Source organism: Solanum tuberosum, unplaced genomic scaffold, assembly GCF_000226075.1.
Source record: "Solanum tuberosum cultivar DM 1-3 516 R44 unplaced genomic scaffold, SolTub_3.0 scf00727, whole genome shotgun sequence".
Classification (NCBI taxonomy): domain Eukaryota; kingdom Viridiplantae; phylum Streptophyta; class Magnoliopsida; order Solanales; family Solanaceae; genus Solanum; species Solanum tuberosum.
Genome location: NW_006239659.1, coordinates 11,799 through 38,137, shown reverse-complemented (window position 1 = coordinate 38,137; position 26,339 = coordinate 11,799). Strand labels below are relative to the sequence as shown.

General features: G+C 35.2%; 2 protein-coding genes across 10 annotated transcripts; one reads left to right on the top strand and one right to left on the bottom strand.

Annotated features, from left to right (window-relative positions):
* Window positions 1-489: 489 nt before the first annotated feature.
* On the bottom strand, window positions 490-17,677 carry LOC102590872 (phospholipid--sterol O-acyltransferase). 9 transcript variants are annotated; one of them, XM_015305311.1, is made up of 16 exons: window positions 17,352-17,672; window positions 16,722-16,857; window positions 14,334-14,478; window positions 13,603-13,772; window positions 13,427-13,503; window positions 7,676-7,889; window positions 7,424-7,601; window positions 5,885-5,984; window positions 4,256-4,350; window positions 3,713-3,764; window positions 3,213-3,284; window positions 2,194-2,362; window positions 1,370-1,474; window positions 1,209-1,293; window positions 1,038-1,127; window positions 490-962 (listed from the first exon to the last, which is right to left on the bottom strand). In XM_015305311.1, the coding sequence occupies exons 1-15, from the start codon at window positions 17,565-17,567 to the stop codon at window positions 1,046-1,048; spliced, it is 1,896 nt and encodes a 631-aa protein (XP_015160797.1). In that variant the 5' UTR covers window positions 17,568-17,672; the 3' UTR covers window positions 490-962; window positions 1,038-1,045. The 9 variants fall into 9 exon arrangements, 8 of the variants coding, with proteins under 8 accessions (XP_015160797.1, XP_015160798.1, XP_015160796.1 ...); XM_015305312.1 differs by having other exon boundaries at window positions 490-940; XM_015305310.1 differs by having other exon boundaries at window positions 490-921.
* A 2,805-nt stretch (window positions 17,678-20,482) lies between these two features.
* LOC102595433 (exocyst complex component EXO84A-like) lies at window positions 20,483-24,999 on the top strand. Its single transcript, XM_006367172.2, has 6 exons — window positions 20,483-20,902; window positions 21,705-21,802; window positions 22,248-23,301; window positions 23,568-23,981; window positions 24,156-24,448; window positions 24,561-24,999. The coding sequence occupies exons 1-6, from the start codon at window positions 20,747-20,749 to the stop codon at window positions 24,814-24,816; spliced, it is 2,271 nt and encodes a 756-aa protein (XP_006367234.1). The 5' UTR covers window positions 20,483-20,746; the 3' UTR covers window positions 24,817-24,999.
* The last annotated feature ends 1,340 nt before the right edge of the window (window positions 25,000-26,339 follow it).

The following is a 26,339-nucleotide window of genomic DNA, read 5'->3' as shown; positions in this document are numbered from 1 at the left end:
TTCATTATTACACATGAGACAACCAAAGAAATTTGGGAAAACTAAAAAAGGAACATGAAGAATTTAGAATTTGAAAAGAAATTTTATCTCTTAGAATACAAGAGATCGAGACTATCTCTAACTACCTTCAACAAAATTTCTTTGATTGTCAACAAAATATGGTTATTTTGTGAAGATTTTGAAGATAACTAAATGGAAAAATTCTTGTGACTATTCTTAAGAGATTTGAATTCAAAATCTCCGGTTTAGAAGTCTAAAAGTTTTTCTACCATATCTTTCGCATAATTAACAAGTGTTTTTCAAGCACAAACTTAAGGAGAAATTTTCATACAAGATAAATTTATTGAAGATATTTTACTAGTGCAAAAAAGTCTATTATTCTCCTTCCAAATCCTATAAAGAGACAACACACTTAAAAAAAAATTGGTGATGATTTTGTAAAAGTTGCAATCAAAAAGATCATATTACAAAAATGTGCTAGTAAGACCCTCAAAACAATTCAAGAGCTCTTATAACATACTAATTATGATTGCACCAAATTAAAGTGTTCAAACCCAAATTGGATACACCAACTTGAATTTGAAGGGAATGTTAAAATATTAGAAATATTCTATAATAATTCCTTCTTGATTTAGTCTGAAAATATGGACTAAATATTCAGAATTATTGGCATCAAAACACCAACGCATATCAATGATTATCAGAGGTTTCCACGATATTAATAGAGCTATCTTGACTCTTACCTGAGATTACATTGTAATGTGGAACATATTCTGGTGCTAAAATTTAATACTCTACAAAATTTCTTCGATGAACAGCGGCTCCAGATGCTCTCCAAGTTTATGATACACAAACGAAGTTGGATGTAACGCTGTCCAGATGAACATCCCGTCTTTGCTCTCTGAATCATTTTACCTTGTTCTTCAAATGTTTGTGCAAACTTGTTCCGTCAAACAAAATTTCTACAGTGAAAGTGATGAATTGTCACAGTTGTACAACGGAAGTTGGTCTTCCGTTGTACAAAGTAAGAAACACACCTTAAAAATCACACATAGTGCGACAGGAGATGAGATGTAGAACACTTCAATCTGCAACTCTGTCCCAGGTGAACATCCCCGAATACATATCTGCATCATTGTAACCGGGGAAAGGTGGCCTAAATACACAAAAGGAGAATATTTTGCAAAATTTAATTTGAACATTCTTACCTGTATTCACAATGTTCAGACCATGCACATCGAGCTTTCCCGTAATCCCAATAGCAGTCCTCATCCCTCAGAGGCCCACGCTTTGCTTTTTGTTGCAATACTTACAATGTCAATAGAAACTCAACATTTATAGAAGAAAATAGTGAGGAATCAGACACCACCTTTTGTAACAAAGTTAGACTTTTTATCAGGATGAATATCATGCCACATCTCAAGCCACAGCTCCCGCATCAAAGCTGAAGATCTGACAATGTTCCTGTGATTTGCTACCCAAGAAAATTTACAGTCATCAGATCAAAGATTGCCACGAGGTGTAAGATGTCTAAGCTTGATTCAATATCTTATATCTAGAACAATCCAACATTACCAAATTCATTATATGCAATTGTACAAGATCTTTAATATTGCATCATATGGAAGCTGAATATCATATATGCTAGATTGGGAGTTATACATGGATGAACCATGTCTTAATTATGTCCAGTATCAAATGCTTGCAACTGTCTTAAACTGATGAAGAACTCAGAAAAGTAATATTCGTCAATGGAATTGGGCAAGCTCTCAAAACATGCTACTCAGGCAAGCTGGAAATTCCAATGTCTGCTTTTTGAACAAAAATATAAGTTTTCGCCCAAAAACTTAATGATCCAAGAACAAAATGTAGAGGCAAACTTGTTCAATTTCGCATTGTTAAGGGGAAAATTTGGCCCTTTTCCCTAAAAATTAGGAAAACAGAGAGGAAAGTAAAGAAATAATAGGTGAGAAATTTCACATCATAAAAGAAGAAAATAAACTGCATTCCGAAGCTTTTGGGTATTTAACAGGTAAAGCACAGCCACAAATGAGATGTAGGAAATCAGACAGTGAACCAGAAGAAATAAATGTTTATTTTCTAGCCAACAGAGGAAGTGAGAGAGGGTTAAATAACCAAGAAATTCCTTTAGGAAACTTAAATAAGAAAATGGAAATTGAATATATCAGATACCTTTATCAAGCTCCCAAACTGCTGTTCTCGTTCCTGGAAAACTTTCAGAATCCTCATAATAGGTTATGTACTTCATTGTAGGTAACTTTGTCATATTGGGAATGATATCTTCACCATGTTGATGCTCTATATTTTGATGCACTTGTACATCTGAGCCATCATGCTCTGACTGATGTTGTCAAAGACAGAGAGTAAGATAGACTGCAGTTGCTGGTGAGTAGCCAATATAAATGCTCAAATCATTCATAAGCAAGCTTAGCAGAAAACTGGAGAGTATGAGGTCATGTGACTACATTTTCATGAGTATGTTATGTTTCACACATGAAGTCAATTAGGTGAAAGGGATCTAATGAAATAACATTGCATAGCTTGGTTATTTAGGCCCTCGATCCGAATGAACCATCCTTTCCAAGAAAGTCCATCTTTGTTCCACGCAGGACGATTAATTAGGATTGAGGACCCAAATCATTCAGTTGGGGGAGCTGCCGCATTGACCTTCTCAGACCCTGACTGTCCAACCTGAGACCAGATGAACTGCTGAACTGGAAAAAGTTGGATGTAGTTCTAACTGCACTCAAAAGTAGGGCTGTTGGGACCACACTAACACTGAGAAATGGACTGTTTTGTAGAAAAAGGTGGGGATCTTTAAAATGTATTGCATCAGACGTTCAAGTATCTGAGAAATTACTACAATTGTCAGACATATCATAATGTATGCTCTTCTAATGTGTCTGTGCAGGATGGTGAGATTGTGTTGGAGCTGTTTTCATACGCTTAATATGATCAGAAATCTTCCCCATAATTAGTGCAAGTAAAGGAGGTAATAATGGTTGTGGTATTCCAATTTGACTGAGAATGAGATCAAACAAAATATCAGATACCACTTACCAGTTTAAAAAATAAAAATAAAATTCAGATACCAAAAAGGAAGATGGGTGATTTGGCCTTCAAAATCATACAACAGAACTGATCAGGGGAACAATGGTATCTTAGATAACTAATACCTATTACAGTGATACCTGTGGTGTCCTTGTTATGTTCACTTTTGGCCCCAGCCAATTCTTGCACCAGGAGAGGGAATGGTATGGCACCTGCGAATCTGCTTCACTTAATAAAAAAAGAATCCCTTGCTTGTACTCATAGTCATAGATATGAAAGTTATCATAATCAAACGGACCTGTTTAAGTTAAAAATTACACTACTTATGTCAGATTTTTGCAGCTAACTCATAATTCTAATATAAACGTTACCGTTTGTCACACATAATATAGTGAAATTTATTTCACATCTTAAGACTACAATTATCTAAAGTTCATTTTAGACATATTTACTTACCATATGTAAGTAGCCTTGTACTCCTATACAAGAAGCCACTTTAGTACATTGTCAATCAACCAAGCCAATGAGTCTTTTATGTTATTTCTTCTAATTGCAGGTTAAAGAGGGAGGTTTGTTACAGTAATCCAACTAAAGAGAGCTTTATAAACTTAAACATGCATGATTTTATCGTTCATCATACCGTCTCATCCCCACTTGTTGCACCCGGGTATCCTTCAACTAGATTTCCTGACCTAAAAGGAGAAAAAAATGAGATACTGAAAGGGATCCAAATGTTCAAATAGTCAGTGTTCAATCAATGAGAGGAAACAAGTTAACATATATCTTCTCAATGTATAGATTAATATGTACAAGCAGAAAATAATCTCATATTCAATAGGAAGAATGATCAATTAAGTATCATACATAATATCATACTCAACATTGTCTGTATGGAAATTAAATACTAGGACTAAACTTTGGAGCTTGGGGATTTTAAAAGAAGGATACAATGTCCTGCATGCATTATTCAAATTTACATAAATCATGCAACCTAATCCTCTATTTTATTTTCAACCCTTAAAACTTTCTGTCTCAGTGAAGCTGTGAAAGACCCCCATGACATGGATGAGGAAAAGAACATGATGAAGTAAGAGCAATAATAACAAGTGAAAAACCATGTTCAGATGTGCTATTTAGAGAGAGCTTTTCAAAATATGCTATCAAGATGCAGAAGTCAAGTTACCGGGAGTACAGAGATCCTTCGATTTCATATATCACATCTGTTATAATCCAATTATCAGGATAAGGCTTCCCACTTGGTGCAAAATAGTAACCAACCTGCCATTCAACATGAAGAAACCAGAAAAATATTCAGGATCATATATTGATTGAAGAGCATAACTAGAAGAGGAGAATATAATCACATAGAGGCAAGTAATGATAGCGTGGACAGAAGACTAAAAGTTAGGGTCTATTGGAAGAAGCCTCTCTACCCCACAAAGGTAGGGGTAAGGTCTGCGTACACCCCACCCTCCCCAGACCCCACTTGTGGGATCATACTGGGTATATTGTTGTTGTTGTCGTTGACAGAAGACTAAAAGTTATTAAGTGGGGGTAGTAGAGGTAGACAGAGGTTGATTCATAGAGAAAAATAGAAAACTTGGGGGAACGCTATAACTCGCTTGTTTCATTTCCTTTTCTTTTTCCATATCACTATTTCTTCAATCAGGGTCATTCGGAAACAACCTCTCTATCTCTGCGAGGTAGTGGTAAGGTCTGCGTACACCCCACCCTCCCCAGACCCCACTTGTGGGATCATACTGGGTATATTGTTGTTGTTGTCGTTGACAGAAGACTAAAAGTTATTAAGTGGGGGTAGTAGAGGTAGACAGAGGTTGATTCATAGAGAAAAATAGAAAACTTGGGGGAACGCTATAACTCGCTTGTTTCATTTCCTTTTCTTTTTCCATATCACTATTTCTTCAATCAGGGTCATTCGGAAACAACCTCTCTATCTCTGCGAGGTAGTGGTAAGGTCTGCGTACACTCTACCCTCCCCAGACCCCACTTGTGGGATTCCACTGGGTATGTTGTTGTTGTTGTTGTACTATTTCTTCAATCATCATCTTTTTCTTGCTTTTTTCTTCACTCTCTTGCCGCAAACAACAGATGGATATGAATATGGCAGCAAGCTCTTCCTTTAGAAAATGAAAATGAAAAAAAAAGAATGGCAGCCAAAATTTTCAAGAAATCAAACATTCTAGATCACAGCTAACATGACATGGTTGTAAATAAAAATGTGGACTTTCTGTTTCTGATTTCTTAAGCCCCAGATCAAAAGAGGCCTCTTAAAAAATTTCAAGTCAGAAATTTCAACAGAATACTTAAAAGAATTTGAGATCCAAACAGATACTTCCGTCACAAAGTTTCCATGTGAAAGCAATACGGACAAAGAATTATAACAGACATGCCTAGGGTGATCAACAACAGACAAACTTACAACCTTCTTGCTGTAAGTTTCATATATAGTATTACTCCACCTGTAACATAATATGCAAAGTTTGAAGGCTAATTCAAGGGTTTCTAGCCATCCTATCAACTTCAGATGAAGGGTCATCTAGAGAACTATTTTTTTACTTTAGGTTTTGAAGAAGTTCAGAAATCAATACAATAATGAATTCTCTGCTAAACGAGCGCAAAAAAAGTTGATTTAGTGTGTGTGCTGATTTAGTGCAAAACAAGCAATACTGACACTTGAGAAGAGAAGAATACCTACTGCCTAATCATCCATGTTAATATACATATGCACAATAACATAATGAATTTCAAAACTGGATGAGCAAAAACTTGACACTTGAGAAGAGAAGAATACCTCAGTCTTCGAATCTACGCCATAAATGCAGAATATGTTCTTGAGGGGTGGTCTTTCCCAAGGTGTTAGAGGATTTAAAATCGGATCATCATGGTAAGACCTGAATTTTAGATGGCAGAACATGGTATAGCTAGGAATAGTTAGCAAAGAAATAAAGAAAAAATAAGACAATAGCCAATAACTCATGGAAAAACAAAAAGATAAGAAAAGAAAGTATGCACATGATAAGCTAACATAAACTACTTCCACCATACAATATTCTTTTAAATAAAGAGAACTTAATCGTTGACCAAGTTTTATTTAGTTACTGTATCCATCTGATATTTACAACCAACTTAGGCTAGCTTGAAGATCAAAAGAAGTTCGAATAAATACAACTGAATTAGCATAATAACATTGATAGCACCCATTTATCCTCGGATATCATATTTCTCCGTTTGGTTTCAAAAATTACAACCGCAAACTCTGGTTCAATACTTTATACTAGAAAATTTCAACTATTAGTAAATGCTACTCTCTCTTTATATTTCAATTTTTAGTTAATCAATTTTTTCTCGTTAACTTTATTTATATAGGATTTTGAATTGATTTTCAATTTTCTCCATATAATTTCCCGGTGAAATGGATTACAGCGACCTGCATAACTGATTAATGATAGTTTTGGAATAAAAAGTAGCAAATAAATACTCCCTTCATTTCAGTTTATGTGACAGCATTTCCTTCTAAACCCGTTGCAAGAAGAATGATAATTGTCTAAAACAAATTTTAAAAATAGGTTTAACTTAAACTTCTCGTTTCACCCTTAATGACAATTTTTTTCTATAATAAGATAGATATAGACAAGCTCTTATAGGCTATAGCCACACAAATGTTAAGGCATGTTTAAGATCAAAAGTTTCAAAAGTCTTATAAGTCACTCAAATGTTAAAGCGTGTTTAAGACCACAAGTTTCAAAAGGCTTCATTTCTTTCTGGAACTCCGTGCCCAGTCAAATTTTGCATATAATTGAAATGAAAAGAGTAATAAATTATACAATCAGTATTCAATGATCTATCAAAAATAAAACTTTTAAATGCACTATTCTAATAATTCACTGTGGCACAGTAGATACCCTATGCAACAGTGTTTAGGTTGAAACTGTAGTTATGCAATTCATGATAAATTTGGTGTCTTTAATTGATATATAGGAGGTGTGAGAGGTTGGTTATGGCAGGTACGAGGAGAGGTAGAGGAAGGTTGAAAAAATTCATTTCCTTCAACGAAAAGCTCAACTATATTTTGAATTTATTGAATATGTTACATTATAAGCATCAACGACACTATCATTTTTGATGACCAAAGCTTTTAACCAATACATCAAGGAGACTATCTTCTTATCACATTATCTGAAAATGTTGCATGGCATAAAAGGATTTGTAGATTTGATAGGAAGCTTGTAATTGCTCTCTTTTGGAGGTGGCCAGCATAACCTTAATGCTGATGAAGGCAATTTACCAATTTCAAAACAAAAAAAAGAAAAGGATTTGCTGTTATACTCACTTTTTTAAAAGGTGAAAGAGTCTTTCACTGTCAGGATCATAATTCTTTATGGCTTTGAAAAAGGTTCCGTCAGAGACTTCACGAGCAGAAAAGGACAATTGTGTCGGGAATCCACATTCCATTCCAGACAAGTTGGTTTGGGCAGTTTCTACAACTGATGGATAAACCTCATTCCCTGCTAAGACATATTAAAAGCTCATTAACACAAGTTATGCTAAAGACACAACATGCTTGTTGGCCTTTCGGTCATACCTCGAATCGAAGGAACTTCAATATTGATTATGTTTGTTGGCCAGCCAGAGTACTTCGATTTAAGTTCATGCTCATCGCAATGGTAGGCATGATGGTATTTTCTGTTTCCACCAGAGAAATGTCTCCGATATACATTATCAGTTGTACAATGTTTTGAAAATGGTAACATCCATATAGAAGATCCAAACGTATTGAACATCAGGCGAGCTGTCCCCTGATAACTTGGAAAACATAGGCATCATATCTATGCAGAATTGCAGATATTGAAAAGCATAAGACAAACTATAATCTTTAGACACTCCAAGATAATGAACAGTATCACACATATTACTCAATGAAGTGCAAAAGACCTTGTAATAAAAAGAATAAAAAGTAATCAATCTTTAAGAGAAGAACCTAGTTTATGCGAGTCATGTACTCCAACTTTTTTCTTTCCTTTTTTATTGTGGCCATGTCACTTTTACTTAAACATGGTGAAAAATGGGGCCTCTCCAAATTCCATCTTCTTCTTTTTGAATGGAGAAGTGTTACGTGCTATTTTACAAAGAACAAACACTCTCCTGTTTGTCACCAATCTCTTGTGTTTAAAAATATTACAGGAAGAGAAAGAAAACGAATGGGGAAACACTCAAACTAGGTGCACACAGAGAAAGAAGGGGGCAAAAATGGCAAGTACAATGCATAGTAACTGCAGGAACACTGGAACAAGTGGAAGGAGCATCCTCTGTTATCATAACATCCAGATCCCAGACATTATTTTCCAGACATCCTCTGTTGTCTCTATATCTTCACCTGCCTATATCTCTTCCAGAATTTAGTTGTACTTTTTGTTGTTGAAAGCCTATGAACTTCAGAATTTTCCCTTGATTTTCCCCATAGTATAGGTACTGCTTGTGTTAGTTTTATCATTGTGTATTAACTGGTTTGTTGTATTATCTGATTGCGTTTAACTTACTTTAGCTTTAGTGTCCCTGGTAAAATATGATAGACTAGGATCTTGTCCTTGGTTAGGGTCGGGGGCAGGGGTGGGTATGGGATTAAGGAGGCTTACAGACTGAGAGTAGGGCCTTGGAACATAGGAACTTTGTCCAGAAAGTCCATTGAGTTAGTGAAGATCCTTAAGAAGAGAAGATCAATATAAACTGCATTCAAGAGACAAGATGGGTAGGTTCTAAGGCTTGGGATGTGGACGGGTTCAAACTTTGGTACTCAGGAAGTCCGGGGAACAAGAATGGTGTAGGCATTCTAGTAGATGGAGACCTTAGGGAACAAGTGGTAGAGGTTCGGAGGGTTAACGATTGGTTGTTGGTGATCAAGCTAGTCGTTGGAGGGATAACTTTGAAGGTCGTTAGTGCTTATGCTCCATATATAAGTTTAGACGAAGAGGTCAAGACGCGTTTTTGGGAGGAATTGGATGCATTTTTGGGAGATATGTCGATCACCAAGAAGGTTTTCATTTGCGGAGATTTCAATGGCCACAATGGGGCAACTCCTAGTGGTTTTGACAATGTGCATGGCGGCAGTGGTTTTGGGGTTAAAAATCGTGGTGGAAACTCATTCTTGAATTTTGCTAGAGCTTTTGAGTTGGCGATAGCTAATTCGTGCTTTCCGAAGAAGAATGATCACTTGATTACCTTTGATAGCGCGGTGGCTAAAACTCAGATAGATTACTTGCTTATGAGGAAAGCCGATAGAGGCCTTTGTAAGGATTGCAAAGTTATTCCGAGTGAGAATCTTACTACTCAGCATAAGCTCTTGGTGATGGACTTGGAGAATAAGCGAGGGGGGAAGAAGAAGTTATATGTCTGGCCTAGAGAGGGCGGGGTTGACACCCTCTCCCATGTAATTGGGGATAAGTTGACGACGGTGGGAGTTTGGAGAAGTAGTGGGGATGCTTTCGGCATGTGGAATAAGAAAGCTAGTCGCATTAGGGAAGCTGCTAGAGAGATGCTAAGGGTGTTGAAGGCTAACTTTGGTGAACACCAAGGGGATTGGTGGTGGAATGGAGAAGTTCAAGGCAGAGTGGAAGCAAAAAAGGTTGCGCATGTGAAGTGGGTAGACTGCACGGACGAGGCCGAGAAGTGAGCGAATAAGGGAATATATAAGGTGGCAAGGATGGAGGCTAAGTTAGCAGTTACAACAGCTAAGAGAACAACTTTTGAAAGACTGTATGTTGAACTTAGAGACGGAGGTAGAGATAAGAAGTTGTACACGCTCGCGAAGGCAAGGGAGAGAAAGGCCTGAGACTTGGATCAAGTGAAGTGTATCAAGGATAAAGAAGGCAAGGTGTTAGCGGAGGACATCCTCATTAAGCAAAGATGGCAAGCATACTTTCACAAACTTTTGAACGAAGACTATGAAAGTTTGGGAGAGAGTGGTGGAGATGAGAGTGAGAAGTGAGTGTCTATTGCCGAGTATCAGTTCAGATTCATACCAGGGGAATCGACCACGGAGTCACCCATCTTGTGAGGAGATTGATGGAAAAATATTAAGAAAGGAAGAGGAATTCACATATGGTGTCCATTGACCTTGAAAAGGCTTATGATAAAGTTCCAAGGAAAGTCTTGTGGCGATGCCCGGAGGCAAGAGGTGTATCCCTGGCCTGTATTAGGGCGATAAAGGACATGTATGAAGGAGCTAAAACACGGGTAAGAACTGCGGGAGGAGACTCGAAGCATTCTCTGTGGAGATGGGATTACACTAGGGGTCAACTCTTGGTACATTTCTATTTGCCTTAGTGATGGATGTATTGACGCGAGACATTCAAGATAAGGTGATGAGGTGACATAGTACTGATTGTTGAGATGCGCAATGGAGTTAATGCTAAGTTAGAGGTGTGGAGACAAACTCTGGAGGCTAAAGGGTTCAGGTTGAGCCAGACTAAGACAGAATATGTGGACTGCAAATTCAATGATGTGATGGATGAGGTAGGCATGGAAGTGATGTTTGACACAAAATATCCCCAAGAGAGATAGATTTAAGTATCTTGGGTCTATAATTTAGGGGAGTGGGGACATTGACGATAATATCATACACTGTATTGGTGCAGCGTAGATGAAGTGGAGGCTTGCCTCTAGATTCTTGTGTGATAAAAAAGTATTGTTGGAACACAAACATAAGTTCTATAGAGTAGTGGTTCGATCGACATTGTTGTATGGGACTTAGTCTTGGCCAATCAAGAACTCCCATGTACAAAATATGCATGTTGCGGAGACGAGGATGTTGAGGTGGATGTGTGGTCATACTAGGAGTGATAAGATTAGAAATGAGGATATTTGATAAGGTTGGAGTGGCCTCCGTGATGGACAAGACACAAGATGAGGGAAGCGAGACTGAGATGGTTTTGACATGCAAGGAGGAGATGCATAAGCACACCGGTGAGAAAGTGCGAGAGGTTGGTTATAGACGGTTTGGACATGTGAAAAGAAGATGCATAGGCGCATCAGTGAGGAAGTGCGAGAGGTTGGTTACAAAGGAGGAGAGGCAGAGATAGGCCGAAGAAGTATTGAGGAGAGGTGATAAGACATGATATGATGCAGCTTCAGGTTACCGAGGACATGACCTTAGATAGGAGGGTGTGGAAGACACATATTAGGTTAGTAGGTAGTGTAGTGTTATCCTGCTTAGGATGGCTAGTGTTTGCAATGGTACTAGTTGTATTATTTCTTGTTTTATTTATTTTTATCATTGTTTATTATTGGTTTTTAATTATCTATCCTAGTATGTTTTTATGGTGTTTCGATTATTGCATGATTTTATTGTTGTTTTGGCTCCTCTCTAGTAGACTTTTGCACTATTTCCTTGTTATTTTCTATATTCTCTTAATTGCCTTTTTCTTTATACCGGGATTTGTTGCACTTGAGCCGAAAGTCTTTCTTAATCAGTCTCTCTACCTCCACGAGGTAGTGGTAAGGTCTACGTACATTCTATCCTCCCCAGACCTCACTTGTGGGATTTCTCCGGGTATGTTGTTGTTGTTGACTTGCCGTTTGAGCCCTCTTTACCTTTCTAATGCACTCACTCTCCTATAATGTATATGTAGACAATATGGTGACATAGGCACCAACGGAGAGGTTGTCCACCAAAACACTGAAATAGTTGTCAACTACACCGGACATCACTCTTTTTTGCCTAAATAGAAACAGAATCGTGAGTTCCCATTTTTTGGCACAACTCTTTCGAAGTGAAGGTAATGTGCGTAAAAAGCTAGGAGAGAAAATGTTCTATCACACAATTTTCTCAGTTCGTAATTATATGTCCAAAGAATATATAAAAATACATTATACACACACATACAACATATACGTATTATTGTATATGTGTGCGCTGTGTGTATATACTCATTTTTTTTAAAATTGGTAAATTGTATTCATTCAGCATTAAGGCTATGCTGGCCAGCTCCAAAAAGTTTACAAAAAGAAAAGAGAGATACTTACAAAGAGCCTATAAAATCCACTAGTTGGATTTCCTCTTCTATACTTTGTTCTTTACACCAAAAACCTAGTGAAGTAATAACTTTCCACTTAATCTTCAAAATAGAGGATTCTTTTCCTTCAAAGATCCTCTGGTTCCTTTCCTTCCAAATGGTCCACCAGATGCAGGCTGGGACTGTCCTCCACCGTCTTTTTTGGCTTTTGCTTCCTCCTCATTTTGTCAGTATTGACACAACTTAATTCCAGAAATACTTGAACTAACAAATTAACAATCACAACAATCTTGCTACTTTACAAACAATGCTTATGTAAATCTTTAAATGCAGTACAGCAAAGTTTGGAGCTTCAAGATTTCAGGCAGATAGAGGCAAGTCAAGAGAAACCGAATACGCCTTGAGAATCTGCCGAAGAAGTAACCTTCTTGAATCTACCAGTATATGTGGCCAGCTAGAAATTAGAGGGTTAAGAGGCTCTTGATTTCCAACTTTTACGAACTAATAAGAATGTCCAGACTTCAACTTCTATTAAGATTGCTAATTTATGAAAACAAATACTATAACTTTTTTTATAGTTAATGAAACAAATACAATAACAAGAAACTTTCAAACAAAAAAAATCAAATTGACAGCTCTTTGGTAAATAAAAAGGTTGTCTCTAAAGCTCTCCAAGGAGTTAACAGTGCCTAGAATTTCTGTTGGAAAATTTATAGATGGGGAAAATATAATATCAAAATAATAATACGAGAATTAAGATAAATACTATTACAATAATATTCTTAAGTAATATATATAAATAATACTTGAGTCGTGCTAGGCACTGTCCTAAGAAACTATTTCAGCAGTGTGAAATGTTTCTCCAAGATTAAACAAGCCTTCTCTAATTAATTAGAGGATACAAGAATCAACAAAATATAAATACTACAAAATAAGCAGGTCGGAAGAGGGTATTTTGAAATTGGTTGTATCTTACTACTTCACTTGGTTATATGCCCTCAAGACTACATCAACTTATATATAGGAGAGTTTAGGCCTTGAAGCTTGGAGAAGAGGATAACATTACTTGGAGACAAAGGGAATTAATACTTGGAGGCAAAGGAAATTAATACTTGTTCATCAAGTTGATGGCATATGCACATTAGTCATCAACTTAATGACATAAGTGCTTAAGTCATAAACTAATAGAGTCCAAAATATGTCTCAAAATATATTTTAAAATATCCAACAATTTCAATATCTGAACTGCACAACCTAAAGGTCCTAAACAGGTATAAAGGTAGCCTACCACATTGGAATTTAAGTTGGATTAAAAAAAGTAAAACCTCTGAAACAGGAAGACCAAATGTAGACCCCGATAATGTTGCTTTGACTGTCTCGATAGCACCAAGAAGAGGAGCTCCTGAAACCACAAGAAAGCAGCGATTCCAGATAAGGACCAATCCCTAATTTCTGAGATAAAACTGGAGGTCAAATAGTATTTTGGTTAGCAAAGGCATACCAACAGCAAAATAGGCATGAATGTGATCGTCTAACCATCGACCATACTCTTTTGGAGCAATCTCTAATTTCAACCACTCCAAGAAGTATCTAAAGACATTGTTACCTAATGAATGAGCGAAAACTATTGAAGGTCCACCACGAAGTTTAAGAGCAGTTTCAAAAGTTAGCCTGCCAGAAAGAAAAAAGAGATCAAAACCCCACAATAAATAGAACACATTTATCAGAAAAAGTACAAAAGGAAATACTTAAACACCCAAACACATAATATGGCTTGGGCAATCCTCACCTCTTGAGCTAGCTTTTGAGGTTCAGTTAGGCCCAAGATCCATTTCTTAATATTTTCTCCTAAATTTCTCACAGGAGTACAGAGATAAAAGGAAGAAAAAGAAAACTGTAAAGTCCTTGTGTTTTCGATGGTCATATATTCTTAGATATTTGACGAAGGGAAATTCCCCATGCATTAGGAGTAAGCAAGAAGAACTTGTATTGGATTCAAGCTCAGATCTTCAACCATTGTAATAAAGTTATTATCTTGCTCATAGCTAAAAAAATTGCAACAAAATGAAAGAAAGAAATGCATGATTCTACTTTCCCCAGGGAAAATGGAACTGGAAAGTTAGACTTTTCTATCAATTAACTCATCATTTGCACTTAGGAAAGGAACTATGTAGTGAGATCATAACACATATATCTGAATTTAAGGCACAAACAATATCTCGAAATACAAACTTTAGTTTGTGAAAGTAAAGGTCTCTCTCCTCAAGCTTTGATGGAGACAATCTCCAGTCATATGGAGCTGCGATGATTGCATTAGCCTCAATACCAAATTCTATGCACCATTTAATCCATTCTTTCCACACTGATGACAAAGGACCTGAACACGAATGGAATTTGGATCAAGTAGAGAACCAAAACAAGTTAAAGAATCATCAGGTATAGCCCCTACAGTAGCGACAATATCTATGAAAAATTGTCCTTCACTGACCAGTCTCTGTTTATGTCAATTTTATATGCAGTATTCTTTAAAAAATGATGACAGTAGAATCCCTGCTAAATGGTCTCGACAATCCAAGAAAAAAGGGCAGCACACAAAGTTCATGGGTCTCAAACAAGAAAAATGGCATTGGAGTCGTGCATTAAGAGGTTTTCCCTATTCAGTTCCACGTCTCACTAATTTAACAAAATTAAAAAAGGAAAAGAATGTGAACTCAGAAAATGCAGCAGAAGGCGAAAGGGCCTGGTGAAATACACAAACAGTTGCCACTAGTTTAGAAAAGTATCCTCCACTTATTGATTTGATGAAATCATGAGACCCTGTTCTAACTTCTTGGTAGCGTTCTGGATCTAGAGGTGTTAAAGAAGCCAAAAAGTCATACCAAACTGAGAAACTGATTTGTTCTTTAATTTGGTACTATTTGGTGTTAAACATAAAAAGATAATAACATTATGTTTGATTTATTATTAAGAAAAACAACGCTAAACCAGACCAAACCAACAATTTACGTATCACTTCGTAATTTTGTATATACAATAACATATTTCTTTTACATTATTTTTTTTGATCAGGAACATATTTCTTTTACAAATATATATATATATATATATATATATATATATATATATAATATATATATATACCTAGACCTTTCCTCTAAGTCTGTGGTTTTTCCCCTCTGGCCTTTGGTTGCTTAAACATATGAATAAACATGAACTCCCACTATAGCGATTAGATGCTTGTTTTGTTGTTCTTTAGTTTAGTTCTTTTACAACTACAAGAATAGCTGAACATGGTTGCTGCAAGGACTTGATTAAGCCTGCATATGTTGTCATCCAGATTCTGTTCGCGATGGAAGTAAAGACTTAGAGGGTGTTTGGATTGGCTTAAAAGTTGGTCAAACATACTTAAGTCAGTTTTTGATTTCTGGAAGTATTTGGCAAATATAAAAAATAACTTAAAATAAGTTGAGAAGTGTTTGGTAAGGTCAAGAATGACTTAAAATAAGTTTAAAATGACTTAAAATAAGTCAAAAACCAAAAGTAGATCTGCCCCTTACTTTTTTATTTTTTGAATTTAAAAGTCATTTCAGTGTGTACTTTTTTATTTTTGACTTAAAAGCTACTTTTTTAAGTCACTCCAAACGGAGTATTACTTGACCTTAACCAAAAATTGAAGTTCCACTTCTTTAACAACCATGTTCAATCAAATTATACATAGTGTAGTAAAAAGGAAAACTTTGGAAGGACAGGGAAAAAACGCATTAAACGACTAAATACTGGAACCTGTAAAATTCATTTCAGACCTAGCTGGTTTGGTTTTTTCAAAGGTAAAATTGGCTCAAAGTTTCAAACTAAACAACAAAGGCCCTATCTAGACCAGTGTTGTCAAAGGCAAAAGTGTAGGATAACGCCAAGGACTCATTGAATACTAAGATAAAGCACAATTAAAGCGTGCATTGAAGGAAGGTGCATATAAAAAGAAAAAATGGGTAAACACATACACAGTAGCATATTAAAAAAACAGAAAAAAAATTAAGTACAACCACAAACAAGAATTATATGGATAAAGGAATTGAAACAACTATAATTAAGTAAAATATCTGAAGTAAAAACAGTGTTAGTATTTTCATTTTTTCTTTATAAAGCAAGTAAAAACAAGTGTATCAAGCTCAAAAACCAACAAAAGAAATTTATTAGATGCAACAATGCAAATTTTAAATGTCTAATTCAAATCGATCAACCACTATATTCTACATTTTCTATCTCTATTTCTCATATTATGTTTCCTAAGGTTGCTTCTGTGAATATTTTATTGTTTGGTGTAGCTCAAGACAGTAAACTCAGTGGTCTCGTAAGTTCTCCAGATATTATAAAAAGAAAGCTAGTTCGATGATTTTTGCTAACACATGCTTTAGCACTTGGTGCCTACTGAAGCACTGCCTAAGCAAGGCAAAGTACTCAGCCGGCTCTGCGCCCAGATTCATGTGGCAACTTAAGATGTTACCATAGAAAAATCAGTTCAGTTTCACTTCTGTCTAATGGAGGCCTAACATTTTGAATTCCTTATTCCAGTTTAATAGAAGTGCAAATGATAACGCGAGGAGAATAAATCAAGAACACCTGTAATATAACCAGGATCAAGCTCCGTTATAGCAGAAAGGCCACTGTCAGGTCGAGACTTGCACTCTCTGTGATCTGTTTGATTGTAAGGATCCAACATCATACACTTCAACCAGCAATTTACAGCAGAAAGAAGCTGTAAGAAAGATAAATTATTGACTTACAAGAAGTTAATACAAAATGTTACTACTTTTGTATCACAAAAGCAAGATCCAGACTCTAGACAGTTGTTTTGTTATGACTGCAGAAAAAGCAACATCTCATGAATGGTCTAATATCTAGTAACGTATTTCCCCCAAATAGAATAATAAAATCAAAATCATATATTTCAATATTATATACCACAAAAACCAAAAGTAATCAAACAAATAGTTAGTTGGGATCGACTATATGAATCCTCTTTATCCATTCCGGATATTCAAGTCCATTTCATTCCAATACAAAAACAAATTTGTCTTTTACCAGAAATTAGATTATCTATATATCACACTTATCCCCAATTAATTGGTATTTGTCGTGTTCTACTCTTAATTAAATCTACATTTTTACTTGATGCATGAAATCTCCAGCTTTGCATAAAATAAACAGTGAAGAATATCAATATCTGGAGAGCTAATGTTGAAGATTTACTTTAGTGGTGTCGAGCCAGACTAAATCGAGAGGATTGAAATCGAGAGGAGAATAAGGGCAGTCTAATATTGACCATGCTCTCAGTTGTGTAGACGCGAATCCCGGGATGATAATTCCGGATAGCTTGGAGTAATCGCCGGCGAACTCACCGCAAAGGTTACCGGCGGCAGCTAGGAGAATGAAAGTGACGACGAATCCCACGTGTCCTCCCCTCATTGGCTAGAAAAAACTTGTTATAACTGCAACTTTTGGGGCGACTGACTGACTTTGCCGCTAGGAGTTGGAAAGTTTTCAATGATGCCTTTATTTTTTCTTTTGTCACGGACCAAAACACAACAAAAATACTATTTTGTCCGTTTATTATCCGAAATTACTCTATTTTGTTTTAGCCAAATTTTTGGGCGTTCGTTCATTTTAAAATATATACGTAATCTTTATTTGACACTTTAAACACATGATAGTTATTTTAATATTAATTGATATGGTAATCTAATCAATGGCGGATTTAAAATTTTAGGACGGTGAGTACAATTTATTTTTTTAACATGAAGCTATTAAAATAACTTTGTTTTAGGGAGGAATTGATTCCTCACCTACCAAAACTGAAGGCCTCAGTATTCACCTCTTAACCAATGCACCTAAAAATTAAACTAATATGTTGTGGGTGCTTCGTAGTAATATATTTCATTTCCTTAGTATTTCTGTATATTTATATATACTTTACGTTCGATTCATTCAGTACTAGAGCACCCACGACCTAGTATGTAGGTCCGCCCCAAATTTAATATGAATACTATGGTAATCTATATGGTAATTAATATGAATATTATGATAATCTAATCATTAGTTATTTCTCAAGGAATAAATGGAGAGTGTAATTTATTAACGAATCTTCTCATATTTAGGCTTACTATTAAATGAACGGTAATTGAAATAGGTATACGTGTTCGAATTTTTTGAGGAAATAAATCAAATTTATCTCTCAATTTTTAATTAATACTTTGAAATTACGATTAGATTTGATTTCATTAATAGTAAAATTTGACCAAGGTTTAATATTCTTTTCGTTCACTTTTACTTTTTCACTATTTCAAAATAAGTAAATTTTAGAAATAGCAAACATAAAAATCATATTAGCGCTCTATAACTACAATTTTGCTATAGAGCATCTGATTTGTATAAATCGCATTGATTTGTATAAATTGCGGTGATTTGTGTAAATTGGGTGTCTGTGTCTATGAAAATTATGTTTGTATATGTATATGTTCTTTGTGTTAGACTAGAGTGGCGAACGATATCAGGAGAGAGAGGAGAGAGGCGGGCGAGAGAGGGCAGAGAGTGGAGAGAAATGAATTGTGTATATATATATATATCGGTTAGATAATTGTATATATGTAACTACTATGTATATGTACCAACGATTGTATTTTTATATTTGCATAAAATTTGAATTTTTATACAATTGAATCAAGTTAAAACATTTGTATTTGTATATCAAATATCTCTCTCCCGCTTTAGACAAACACAAATTGTACATTATTTTTGTATAATGTGTGTTTGTATAAAGGAAGAGAGAGAAAAACACAAAGAAACTTGGGCAGAGGAAGATTCGTATAAGTATAATTATAAGTGTATAGGACGGAGATATATGTATTTGTATTTGTATATACAGTCTCTCGCTTTATACAAACACAATTTATACATTTGTATTTGTATAAAAGTGAGAGAGGCGAAGGAGAGAATTGAGAGAGGCGAAGGAGAGGATTGAGAGTGGCGAGCGAGATTCCGAGAAGAGATGTAAGAATGACAATGTGTTTGCTACGAATTAGAATTAAATGAAACTGTAGTTATAACATTTATTTTGAATTAATAGTTGTTACAATGCACAATTTCCCCTTTCAAAAATAAGTTCTTACTTTTACTTGTAACTTTTAATACATTAAGAAAAACAATTACTATATTTTTCATGTTATATCCTTATTATTAAGTACGTATTTTCAAATTATTTTCAAGATCTACTATTAAACATCAATTAATAGAGATAGTGTGGTAAAATAACCATGTCAAATATTATTTTCTTGATAGGTGTGTCAAGTTCAAATATAATACGTAAAAGTGCGCGGAGAAAATAAATTATAAAATTGTACTTTTTGAACGCGTGCATGAACAAGTCCAAGGAGATTTCTTTTTCCTCCAAGGTCCAAAGTAAGGATCTTTTGTCGTTTGGGCTTAGTTTTTGCTCGTTATTTATAAGAGCTTCTTCTTTACTACTTCTAGTATTTGTGCAAGGAAATTATAAAGTGTTTGACTTCATAAAGAGTAAGCTTATAACGACATCAACTACACGATGAAAGTGATTAAGTCAAGAAATAAGATATGTGAAGCTAAAAACCTCTTCGTTGTAAATCACAACCCTACATCCTATATATTTTCCTTAAAGGTCGATCAGTCTACACAATACATGAAAATAAAGTCTTCTTATATTACATGTCACCACATGTTTGTTTGCCTAAGTCTAAAAGTGTTCATAATACTCTTCTTCTGAGTCAAGTATTCATAACGTTTCACATAACCATACCATTTAAAACTTTTAAAAGTCACATGATATATTTCACATGTGTTTAAAAAGAAAAATAATTGGCCACTATATGACTGCACTTGCATATCATCCTCTCTCTCACCACTCTCCTCCCTTTATCTCGCTCGCCTTTCTCTTACTTCATCCTATTTCACTCACCTTTTTCTTCCTTATAACGTGTAGCTATGAATCGTATTTAAACAAACTATAGATATAAATATCTAAGTAAGCCAAAACTATAGTAGTATATACTAAGAAAGTGTTTATACATCAATATGGGCTGAATAAGGTGTTACATTATATACTCCCTCTGTGTCAATTTTTTTTTTTTTTTATTAGCAGTTTACAAATATATAAATTCCATTTCAAAAAATTTGAAGATTTCATACGTAAATTCCTAATCAACTTAAACGGTTGACTTTTTAAAAGGGAAAAATGTCATATAAATTAGGGGGGAGAGAAAGTAATATTTTATATCAAACTACATAATACAAATATACCTATAGCCAAATTTTTAAATTTTGAGACAGAAGGAAGAAGAAGAAGTCATAAAAAAATATTGAGGCAAACAATAGGAGAGTAGGACCAAAAGATGCCGGCAGAGGCAATAATAGCACAAGGAATCGTGAAAACAAAAATAATAGAGATATAATTCTTACCATTCTCCGTCTTTATTCGGCAGTTTCTAACGTCAAAATCAAAGCTTTTGCCCCATATTTACCAAAATTGCAATCATCACACACAACAAGCATAGCTTGTTTAAAGAAACAATATTTCCTCCAATATAATCACAACAAATTAACAAGCTTGTTTACACATGGAAACTGTTACTGTTGCTTCTTCGACATCAAGGTTTCGGTTCAGGGATATTCCCGCTGATGACGATTCAACGGATGCTCATTCCGCCTCTGATTTTTCCTCTGTTTCCAGTGATTTTGATGTTGATACAGAGCTCCAGTCCATGACTGCTAAGGTTTCATTTCCTCTGTCTCTTCTTTTTTTCATTCGGTGACCGATCACAAGAATTTCTACTTGTCTTTCATTTAAAATTACAACATTCAAATGTCTTCTTACTTTCTGTGCCAAATCAAAATTACACAAATAAATTGGAATAGGAGTATTGCCGTTTGGCCACATTTCATTGTAATTTTTTTTTAAAAAAAAAAGTTCTAGTTTTTGTTTACAAAATGAAATTGAAAATTGGATTTGTGTTTGATGATGAATACAAATTGGAGTTGTTTTTCAATTTTTGTGAGTGATATAAAGTGAAAAAAGCTTTTTAGTGTTTTCCAAATTTCTGAAATTCTGGAAGTTGAATTTCAAAATTTTATGATTAAACATGTTTTTTGGAGTTCCAACTTCAAGAAAAAAAAGTAAAAAAGGCCCATAGCCAAAAGCCACTAACTTGCTATGAGTAGTTACTTCTTGTTGTATATCATCCTAACTTGATGATTTATAAGAAAAAAAATTTATAAATGGGTAGTGCACAAAATTTATTAAACTTTTACTAAATGTGTGCCCATTACGTTAGGATATTTTTCTTTTAGAAAATTATTTTTATCATCCTTATGTTGCGCATTTGATTTTCGTTATGTTTCCATCATGTTGAAATCAATTTTTGATGAAAGAGAAAATGAGACTTGAAAAAAAGAAGGTATCTGGTTTTTATTTAAGAGCTTAAATTGTTTGACGTACTTTTATTTACTTAATTATGTCTTCAACACGTCAATCTTTGAGGAAATGTACCATTCTTTTAATTATGTTTGATTTTGCAGGGCATTACTCACCTTTGTTCAGAACTCCTTGAGTTGAAAAGAGAGTCCGAGGAAGATTTTCAGAAAATCATCTTCACAAATTACTCGGTATTTATTGGGTTAGTTATTTGCTCTATAAAACCGATGACAAAAAGATAATTTTTTATTACTCCGACAATGTGATATTTTCTATTTGAGGGTCTATCGGAAACAACTTCTGTACTTGTTGTCAAACCTCACTTTGTGAGATTTCACTGCGTATGTTGTTGTTGTTATAATGTGATATTTTCAATTGTTTTACCTTTTTCTCCAGTAGTCCTATCTATCAACACATCTTCCCTTGTTATCGAATGCACAAGACATATGATTAAGAGACTTAAAAACTGCTATACTGGAGCTCAAGGCTATAAGAATAAAGGGTATACGCGTCATTGTCTGTCTTGTGCTGCCACTTTAATCCAAAAATGTCAATACTTACAGTGTGCAATCCAATTAATATATTATCGCGATATGTATACAGCCTTCAGTACTAGATCAACGCGATTTTATGTCTTTCCTTGGCAGGATATTTGAAGGGACAAAAAATCTAGAGAGTGACTTATTGCAACTGAAGTACCAGGTTGCAAAGCAGAAAGGGCTCATAAAAGATCTTACAAATGGTGTTTTTCTAAAGTTTCTCGAAGAGGTGAAGACAGAGTCAAATCTTGAAGACAGTTTAACAGATTATACGTCTTTGTCCAGCATTATTGATGCTCACACAAACGAGGTTTCTGAAATTCTGGATGATCTTCTTTCAGAACATCAATTGGATGAAGCTATTTCTTTCTTGGAGAAGGAAGCTGAGTTCTTCAAATATAGCCAGTTGACGGAGAACCCTTTAACGGATGAATTGATGTGTTATAACTCTAAAATATCAGAAAAGACATCTATGATTGCAGATCAGTTGACAGTAGTAGCTAAGAATCCTCGCGTTTCTGCACCTGAACTGCAGAAAGCATTGGTTGGACTCCGTAGAATTGGTGAAAGTGATCTTGCAACTGAATTATTGCTTAAGTATTATAAATCACGTATTGCAGATGGCACACATGATTTGTTTTTCTCCAAGGCCTATACACACGAACTATATCTCCGAGAAGTCACAAAGTTTTTATTTTCCATGATCTCCCAAGCAGCTAAAAGTTTCACCCTTTTGCATGGTGAGAATTCATCTTATGAGTCGGAATTACATCGGTGGGTGATGGAACAAACTGGAATCTTTTCTGTTTGTTTCAATAATTATGTTATATCCATGGTAGAGCCAAGTACTGGCTTATCAACAGCAGTAGAGGCTGTACAATCCACAATGGCTTATTGCTCTTTGTTAGAGGCACAGGGAATTGAATTGCAATCGTCTTTGATAGAACATATCCGTCCATGTATACACGAGGTCTTACAGATCCATGTACAACACTTTAAGAAAGTGATCGGTATCTTTACCTCATGCGAGACTTGGGTTCTGGGAAGATATCTAGTATCAGGAATTTTATCGCCTGATAGTTATTCCACCAACACTGGCCAGCCGCTATCAGACTATTGTCTGCTCACCAACAGTGGTCGGAAGTTCATAACACTAAATCAGGTTTGTTTCATAGCAAAAATTCATAGCAACTTACGATACATAGCATAGGCTATCCATAGCATACCAAATACATGAAGTATTCAAGTCAGTTGAGAAGGAAGGGTGCTCAAAGTTAAGAAATCCGGTTAATACTATTGTAAATTGAAACCATATATCTATAGCTATAATTTTGTTCTACTTGTTTACACTACTCGATTGTGTCTATCTTTGAGTACCCTTTAAGATGTAAAGCAAGAAGATAAAGGCTTTCTGTCGTTTTATTGTAGGCCATACTTGAAGAAGTTTCTCCGCTAATCCAACTACATATGGAAGGCTTGCTTTTAAGAGGCCTTCTAGTTCTTTTTACAGAGTATACTTCTATTTTGGAAAGCGCACTGACAAATCAGACAGAAATTGAGGAAGTTGATTCAAGAATCAATATTGCAGAGTCAGTAGAACAACAAGTTTCTCTTATTTCCAACTTATCAAAACTAGGACAAATCTTCTCCAGTATGATTCGGAGGGCGTTCTGTGACACCTACCACTTGGAGTTCGAGATTGATAATTATGAGCTCTTCATTAACGACAACTGTAGTCGTCTAAGATCTCAATTCTGCAAGCAATTAATTCTTAAAAGTGGCCATAGATGTAGTCCTCCTCCAGCATGTTGCACTGATCTACAGCCCTCTATTTCTTACCAGGTATGTTTCCCTTCCCCCCTCCGCGGTCTCAAAATAGTTGTCCTGTTTTTCATTTACACGCCCCTTAAGAAAGCATTAATAAGGATAACATTTTGACTATTTTACCTTCTTAAACTATTTCTCCACAATTAATATTTACTCTAAACTTCTTTGTTTGGGACATCAAACTACCAGGAATTGTATTTCGCGTTAAGGAATCTAAAAGAGCATGCTGATGACACTCTTATCGAAATGAAATGGTTAAAGGATCTATTCATTGAGCTGATGGAGATGATGTTAGATACGAATATGGATAAAGAAGAAACTTTTCTAATTTTGAATCTCAAACAGCTTACTCTTGATATCCACTTTCTCCTTGAAATTGCTAAATGGGGAGGATACTTGTCTGATACCATCATGAATGTCTATTTTAATTCGGAACCTCGTATAAAATCAGCGTTCCTCTATGCTGGAATGGATCTTGAAAGGTAACTTTTCTTTCTATCGCGTTGATCTAAAACTATCATCTAACATGCATGGTTAAATTACAACGCGCGGAAGTTCTCAAGCTTTCAGTATATTGCCTTAATGCTCTTCCAGGTACATGATCTATGTCGGATGGGCGACAAAGACTGCTATTGAAGCCCTGCAGAAGCTGCATGAACTTGATAAAGCGGAAATGCTTAGCAGTGAGTTTATTGATAATATTGAAGATGAAACAAACAAATCTACTGAATCATGCGGGAGCATTGATGCTTCCAAATCAGAAGAGGTTACAGCTTGTATCGAGATGTTTGAAATCGGTATTGTATCCAAGGAAGGTAACGCAAGTGTTGAAGAAGAAAATGAGAAGTGAGGTATATTAGGTCCTTTTTCCTTCTTTTTTGTGTGTGTTAATACTAGAGCTAGAATAGAGTCGATGTTCACAACAAATTCTAATGACTAGCATTAACTTTTTTGTTAGAATAAAGTCGATATATCAAACAAGTTGTATTCATGATATATATGAGGGAAAATGGCATTTTTAGTTCCTGAGTTATATCGTTATTTTAATTTTGATCCCTATGATAGTTCCTGAGTTATCGCGTTATTTTAAGAGGTGAAGTCAATTAAAATTTGCTTAACAAGATGCATAACAATAACAAATGTGGAGAATCCAAGAAACTCCACTAGACAAGGGTAGACCTTGCAAATACAAATATATATATATTGATTATTTCTTCAATTTTTTTCTACGTAATAGCCATCTATGTAGTATGTACCACCATGGCTACAACACAAAGAAAAATAATAATTTATATTAGAAATGCTATCCCACTAAATCGCTCACATTAATAAAACAAGAGAAGTACTGAAAATACCTTTAAATAGGGGTGCTCATGGTTCGGTTTGGATCGTTTATTAGTTAAAACCAAAATCAAATTAATTTAGTCAGTTTTTAAATTTCTAAAACCCAACCAAATCAAATGAAAAAAATAACCGTTGGTTTGGTTGTTGTCGGTTTGGTTCGATTTGGTTCGGGTTTTTCGTTTTTTAGAGTTTGAAAGTAATAAATTAAATTTGTTGAAAGTATACGCATCTTAATAGACACAAATACCTAATACACGAACAATCCACGAGCAAGTTCTTATAGATTCAATTTAGCATTACTATAGTTATTACTTATTACATGAATAAAGTGATTCAACTAAGATAAAGTGTGACTATCTAATGTGATGTAAGGTAGGTAAAGATTAAAGTAATAGATTTTGATGGACTTTGTCTTAGGGTTTTAATAGTTGGGCTAAAATTTAAGTGTTGGGCTTGAGTAAATGGTAAAGTTAAGACTTAAGTTAATTAAAATTTTAAAAAAATATTTATATTTTATTTATGAATAATTATATAAAATTTATATATATAATTTGTCGGTTTGGTTTGGTTGTTTTTGTCACACCTCAAACTCAAGGGGTGAAACTGGCTCCTAATGCCAAAACTCAGGCTCGAGCCGACCTTGCTGAACCATTTGCTACTAGCGCATGGCAGCCACACGCAATCAAGAAATCAAACAAGTATATCTCAGCTTAAAACTAAGCCATTGGCCGGCAAGGCCCCTGCCAACTGATCTATAAAAGAAACAGTTACTCCCAGGAGATCATATAAATAAATAGCCAACTAGCACAGAAGTCCTGATTGGGCCGTCGAGGCCACCATGATATCTATACCAAAACTAAAAGCAGGTATATATCAATACAATACATCAAATAGCTCACAAGCTTCAGCAAACCAACCACATAGGCCAGTATGGCCATAACGTAGCTATACACCCCACACACTAGTCTGCAAGCCTCTAAGAGTAGTAAAGATTGGTGGGACAGGGCCCCAGCCTACCCATGAGAATAT